The 7,499-nt window shown below is 36.4% G+C and overlaps 1 protein-coding gene across 5 annotated transcripts in view; it reads left to right on the forward strand.

Annotated features, from left to right (window-relative positions):
• The window catches only part of LOC143230236 (uncharacterized), a 146,893-nt gene extending 140,619 nt beyond the window's left edge, over positions 1-6,274 (forward strand). For all 5 annotated transcript variants that reach the window (XM_076463412.1, XM_076463414.1, XM_076463413.1 and 2 more), the window contains one exon: positions 1,572-6,274. In XM_076463412.1, coding sequence (XP_076319527.1) covers positions 1,572-5,893 — 4,322 coding nt within the window. In that variant the 3' untranslated portion in view covers positions 5,894-6,274. The remainder of the gene's footprint in view (positions 1-1,571) is intronic.
• Positions 6,275-7,499: the final 1,225 nt, after the last annotated feature.

Consider the following 7,499-nt stretch of genomic DNA (forward strand, 5'->3'; position numbering starts at 1 on the left):
CAATATCGTCTCTCATCATGCTTTTGTTATACGCTCCTTGGTAGCGGCGTTCAAAATGCAATATAGCTTGATGGAAGCGCTCGCCTTGTTTCTCTAAGTATGCTCCCATGTTTTCCTTGAATTTATCAAGATAAACGTCAAGGATATGGACTTTCAGAGACATCCTGCAACCCATTTTGCCGTAGTTCTTCACCAGAGCCTCAACCAGTTCCACATAATTTTCGGCCTTGTGATTGCCTAAGAAGCTCCGAACCACTGCGACAAAGCTGCCCCAAGCTTTTTTTTTCTTCCTACTGAGTTTCTTGGGGAATTCTGTGCACTCCAGGATCTTTTCTATTTGTGGTCCAACGAAGACACCAGTTTTGACCTTTGCCTCAGACAGCTTAGGGAAGAAGTCTCGCAGGTACTTGAAGGCTGCAGACTCCTTATCAAGAGCTGTGACAAATTGTTTCATAAGACCCAATTTTATGTGCAATGGTTAGAACAACACCTTCTGGAGGTTCACTAATGGCTCACACTTGACACTGTTCCTCCTCACAGAGAACTTGGTCCGTTGTGGCCAGTGCTTCCTGTTGTAGTGTGCTGCGGTGTACCTACTGTCCCAAATGCAAAGATAACAGGGAAACTTGATGGGTCTAAGGAGGATTTACCAGGAATGTCACCATTTTGAAGTCTCCGATAACCTCAGCCATACTCATCATACTTCAAGGCTTCTAGCAAGATCTTGAGGATGTTGTATTCTCTTTGAGGTGCACTGAATGAGCCTCGGGAAGAGACTGATACTTATTCCCGTTATGAAGGAGCTCAGCTTTGAAGCTTTTGAATGAGCTAATAATGGTCGCTCGTTCGGGTTACGGGCAATTCCAGTTGCCTCGCACAGATCGGATACATTGTGGCAGAAGCAGAGCCCATCGTGACGAGTGAAGTTTTACAACATTCTAAAAAATTCTTGAAAATGTTTGTAAGTTCGAGAAGATTCTCTATCAGCTACTCAGCACTGAATCTATCTGGAATGTTCTGGAAAATGGATAAATTTGAAAATTTCATAATGCAGGTCACAAAAGCAAAGTTTAAAAAGAAAAATAGGTCTTTTCCATTTACTTTATGCATAAGCCATTGGAAAATAACACTTCCTGCCCAGTTACAAGAAAAAGGAAAAGTTTTGTTACATAGTGTTATTTTGGTTCGGTTGTGCATGAACTTATTAGTCCTAGATATTACGTTTATAACAGTGCACGTTGTAGGTGAAAAACAAAGTATTCTCTGAATATCGCAGCAAATGGGTTATTCTTCACCTTAAACAAGTGATGAATTTTCAACAATAGGATACGTGAATAGGCAGTAACTATAACAGATAATAACCCTAAACAAAGCCGTTGGTGTAGTGTGTACGTAACAAATGAATATGGTTGAAAGCCCTGATCTGTGTAACACATGGGTAGCTCGCTTGATCTAACACAGTAACAGTTGGTAACTCTATAACATTCAGGTAGTATCGTAAGTATAATAGTTCTGTTGATAAGATCAAAACCTAGTTGTCTCACTGACGAGTATGGCGATTTATTTTTCAGATCGTGAATCATATGCAGAACGTGAGTTAGCAAGTACCACAACCAGTGAAGATGACCTCCTGGTTTATTCTGCACACTTCCCTGACACAGAATGCTACCCTGGACAGAAGTTTCCTCAAAACAATAGGCATAATGCTATTGACTGTCAGTTCAAGGGTCAGAGAGCCTATCATCCAAGCAGTCCCAGTAGCTCGAAGCAGTCAAGTCCCACTGAAACATGCTACAGTTTTGTTCTACGTGCCTTTAAGAAATTAGCTGTGTCCACTTCCCCATATTCTGGGCGTAATTCTTCAAAGCCCTACTTTTACAGTTCTTGTAGACAGTCCTGGTTTTCTGAAAGTGTGAAATCTGATGTTTTACTGACCTCTTCCATTCAGCAGGAGTCTTACAGGGATGAATGCTTGAATTTCAGAGAACCCGATGGTGCATGTATAGAATTGCACCACCTAGGAGAGAGTAATGTTACTAAGTCTTTAGCTGATGAGAAGGAAGAATTAGAAGCACAAAAGAAAGGTGAGAAAACGTGGTCTATTAACGATTTACTAAACATTATACCAACAGTGTTTCGTATAAAAAGACCTTCAGACAAGAGAACTAAGAAAGATCTCCACAAGAGAATATTAACAATCAGTGATCCACAGGAGTACTTTGTGAAAACTGCATCAAACAAGACACTAGTGCGTTCTAGGTCCACGATGTCATGTGTCGCAAGGCCTGACAATGTCTCGAGGAAGAACACTACACATAAAAACCAAAAAGTCAGAGAAAAACTTAAGGAATCTGTTACAAATAAGGGTTTCTGTACAACTATTTCAGATATCAGTTACTCTAATAATATTTATCACAGAAAGATTAATAATAGCATAGAAGAGCTGGAGGGAAACTGGCATCCCAAAGGATTAATTTCAAACTGTTCATCAGAATTTAGCCAAGAGAAAAATGTTTTTCTCCCTTATCCAAACAATTTTTGCATTTTTAATATGGTAAATGGTATGTACACGAGAGAAAAGCTTCACACAGACAGTTCATTCTTTCCAAAACCATATTCTCAAGAATTACAGAGAAGGGATAAAAATAAATGTTCCCAAAATACATCAAGTATTAAAGATACAAAAATTAAATCAAACCCAGAGTCTCGAGACCTGCAGCATAGGAATAGAAATAAATGTTGCCAAAAGAATGATGATAATATAAAGAATCGGAACATGATATATTCAGAAATGCAAGCACCCAAAGGAAAAGAGGCTAGAGTGGAAAATCGATTATCTTCCTATTATTCTATGCCAGAACTTCGTACTCATTCACACAGTGAACTTTTTTGGATAGCTGATAGCCATTCAGCCAATACTGACCATTCTGTTTATGGCTGTGCCAAGAAAGACTGCTACCCTGGTGTAATAGAATATCTAAGTTATTTAGATAGTGACATGGAGTGTGGGGAAGAAGATAAATTAACATCTGTATTGTCAAACAAGGATGGGTGTCCTTCCATGCTTAGAAATAGACCAGTGGGACATAGCCTAAGCATTGATACAACCAAAAACTTCACTCCCACTATTGAACCAAGCGAGTTGCCAACTTTAGAAGCTCAAGACTTATCTGTAGAAGATTTACAATTTAAGAGTCTTCCTGATTCTGGAAGTTCGGGTAAGTGTAAGAGTGCAAAGAGTGGCACCAATGTGGAAAGTGAAGAGTATATTATGCCTGCAATGGCCAGAGAGGGCAATGAAATCCAGGGTAAGTCAAGCATGGAGAGTGAAGATTCTAGTTTGTTAACAATGACCACAAAGAACAGTGAAATCCAGAGTAAATCAAACGTGGAGAATGAAGATTCTAGTTTGTCGACAACAACCACAACAGACAGTGGAATCCAGGGTAAGTCAAGCATGGAGAATGAAGATTCTAATTTGTTGACAACAACCATAACAGACAGTGGAATCCAGGGTAAATCAAACATGGAGAGTAAAGATTCTAGTTTGTCAACAGCAACCACAAAAAACAATGGAGTCCAGAGTGAATCAAGTGTGGAAAGTGAAGAGTCAATCATCTCTGTTATTCAGCGTAGCACAAGTGAAATTGAAGCCTTGGCAGTGAAAAGAGACCAAGCTCAAAGTGGAAGCCATTCCACTCGAGCTTCACCTTTAACTCTCCTTAGAGGTTCTGGGAAATCTTCAGATTCATCACCATCTTCTTCTTCCTCTGGATTAGTTTACTCTAGGTTTGTTCCAGATTCAAATTTATCTCAGAACAAAATCACCAGAAGTGCTTCTGCACCTAATTCTTGTTCCTCAATTAAATCAGAAATAACTCCACAAGAGAAGGCATTAAGCAAGGCAAGTTCCAATGTCCCAATTTGCGAAAACGCAGAAGAATATAACATTTCACCTAAATTATTAATTGACAATTGTCCAGCTAATAACAGACACTTCAAACAACTGTTTACATTTACTGAAAACGACATCTCATATTTTGATAATGTGAAAAAATCTGTAAACACAGTCAGTGACACAGTTGGTGATTGCTTCATCCAGAGTATGGATGTGACTTTTACATACCAAACAAGAGAAAATTTAATAAGCCAGAAAAAGAACAGTTTACAGCCTAAAACATTACATGCCTCTGGTTCACTGCTACCAGAAACCCTTAAAACTGAGGACTCTAATCTGTGTGTTTCATCTCAGAAGTTTAACTCATTTCCTGGTAAGTCCAGTGAACAGACTTGTAACCAACAACAAAATACAGATGCAAATGATTTCAAAGGAATGGCAGAAAAAAATATCTCTTCTCATGAACCAAAACGATTTCAGGACAATTTACAGGGAAGATACCAGATGAAACTTATGGGAAAAGATATTACTGAATGCAACATTACAGATGTTGCTAAATGTAGACATGACATTTCTGATATTACAAATTCATCTTGTTCACTGGATCAGTATAATGACCATGATGTTAAAAGTGTCATGGAGTTACTTGAAAAGAGAACTTTTGAAAATGATAAAATTATTTTAAGTTATATAGCCACAATTAAAAGGGCAGATCATAAACATGGTGAACAAGACAGCAGAAATTCACTACAAGCACCAACTCAGTTTGACAGCAGAGCTACACCTCTGCAGTTGTCTGATAAACATAAGTTTATTGATTCTTTAGTTGAAACAAGGAAAAACAATATATCTAATAACCACTTCTGCCTGTTTGCAGATGGACCACTAAATAATATTAGTGAGAATAATGGTGATGAATCAAAGGAAACAGTAGAGAAGCTCAGTAAGCACATTGACACAAAGTCACTTCTCCAATGTGGAAGAACCTTTCAACAACACCACAAACAAGACGAGTTAATGGAAAAAAGCATGGTAGAGGGCATTCTGAAATTAGAAGAAACTGAAAAACTTTCTAAAGTTCCTGATAAAGTGATACCAGACCTTGTCATGTTTAGAGAATCTGATTGGACAATGCCAGTGAAATTGTCAAATGTTAATATTGAGTACAATAAAGTTGGGTTAATGAAATGGCTGGAAAAATATATGGATGCGACACATGCAACAACACAAGAAAACTTACAACCATGGTACATGAAATCATCACAAAAATCAAGAAGGCTTGAAGATAAAGTTAGCCAATCTTCAGAGAACATTTGTAATACAACAAAAACTGTCGCAGATGAAGATCAAAATATGGAGAAAACCAAAACTGCTGTAACTGAAAATAAAAACACAAAGAGAGCAGAAACCAGCACAGCCAAAAATCATAAGAAAAGTGTTACTGCTAAATATAAAAGACTAGAAACTATTACATCTGAAGGTCAACAAATGGAAAGAATTATTATAAATGGTGACAAAAAACAAAACAAAGTTGTAACAGGTAAAGACAGTATATTATTAGTACAAAGTGAAATAGATAACCAAATGAAGTCATCAACAGATGAAGTTAATGATACTACAAACCAAAATGCACAGTCAAACAGATCAGAAAATTCAAGTTGTTTTCAAAGGAATAACACTGTACCAATTAGCACAAATTTATCTCCATCTGACAAAACAGAGCTATGTAATCATACCTCCTTGATTCCGAAACGGAAAAAACTAGGAACACTGAGCCAGAACACTTCATTGTCTGAGTCTACCTCTCATGAAAGTCTGCAAGATGATGAAAAAGATAGCACCATGACTTATCATCGATACTACCATGTGTTTTGTCGGGGAGAGCTAGATTCCCTCATTGAGAGTTATGTTGAAAACTTGCACATAATCTCATCTTATTATGATCATGCTAACTGGTGCATTGTGGCAGAGAAGGTTCAAGTGTGGACAATTTAAATGCAACCTTATTACGGCTACATCGGTTATTGTCTCACAGCAAAGAAATTTCAGGCGTGGGCAGTTCAGACCTATCAGCTGTGACTGTTTCTTTGTTCAACTTTCATACCAAATTATAAATGATTCAATCTTTTCCAGTTTTATTTGTAACTAAATGTATCAGATCTGGCTCTAACAGACTGGAAAGTTGGGAACCACAAGGTCCTTCGAGGTAGAATGAGGCAAGACAAACCTGATATGTGAGCATTTTCCAACCAGAGCTAACCCTCTTGTGACTTGAATCACTTCAGTGTAAATAACATAATAAGAGCTCTTGGTACTTGTGTCAACACCTTTTGAGCTCAGTGTTATAAAATTTTATGATTAAACAAACTGTTGTCTTTAAAAGTTGTCTGATAATTAATTCTAGTGCCACCTATTTTTATTTTATGGGAACTACTTTTATAACTTCTTAATACAGAAAAAAACATGCATGTTTACCAATATATTGTCAGTTAGATAGAAAAGGTACAGCAACTCCACAACAGGTCATGTCAAAACATATTTTAAAATATTAACTCCACATTTCATAATAAATGTTCTATTTTTAACTACATACTAAGAACACCTCTAATGGGGTTGGGTACTAAATACCTGTCATTGGACATTTCAACTGTGTGGTCTTACCTCTTCAAAAACCTTCAAGTGAAGATGGATATTATGTATTTCTATTATCTGGTCTTACCCTCTTCATAAACCTTTATGACTTGCCCTCAACTTAAGAGTTTATTAATTATTCAACACATGGTTGACTTGTTCTCAATTCAACCAAACATTATCCACCTACTGGAGGATCCAACATGATCTAGAGAACATTTGTGTTAGGTATTCAATCCTTATATCTATAATCTGAAGACACGTGAAATTTTAACTTGAGGATAAGTACAAGGAGTGATTTATAATTAAAATAGTCTGTATATTTGTGCTTAGCAGCAGTAAAGAAATTGTTTATCAGCTTTCAACTTGAAGGTTACATTGAAAAGCTCATTCAGATAGGCTTCTTGAAAAGGTTTTTTTAAATTAACTTGTGTGTCCAAAGAACAAATATTCTACCCAGATTTTTCTTTTAAAGTAAAATAAATCTGGCCTTGCAAAAGTACAAACCATTCAATATCTTCTCATACAAAATTACTACGGATAAAGTCTTAAGTACTGAAGTTGACCTAATTCTGTATATTTTTCATAGACAGAAACAAATCTTGCATCACCTTTAAATTAACAAAACAATAGTTACTAATTTAGATATTTTACACACACTGGAGACATCTTTAGTCAAGGTTGAGCCAAATATTTTCCAGACAGATTATATTTACTGAATAAAGAAAGTTTGAGATCTAACAAAGTTAATTACATAAAATCAAATACCACCATAACAAATTTTATTAAAATATTCCTTGTTTTTGAGAAGATAAACTGGTTTCATTAAGACACCTTTATTGTACTGTTTTCTAGGGTAGCAGTTAAGAGAATACCCATTTCTATAAATTATTGGAAATTGTCATATTTTTCATACCAGAAGATATTATGAACCATGAATAGAAATGGTGCTATTGTGTAAAAAAATAAT

The sequence above is a fragment of the Tachypleus tridentatus genome, chromosome 10 (genome assembly GCF_004210375.1).
Source record: "Tachypleus tridentatus isolate NWPU-2018 chromosome 10, ASM421037v1, whole genome shotgun sequence".
NCBI lineage: Eukaryota > Metazoa > Arthropoda > Merostomata > Xiphosura > Limulidae > Tachypleus > Tachypleus tridentatus.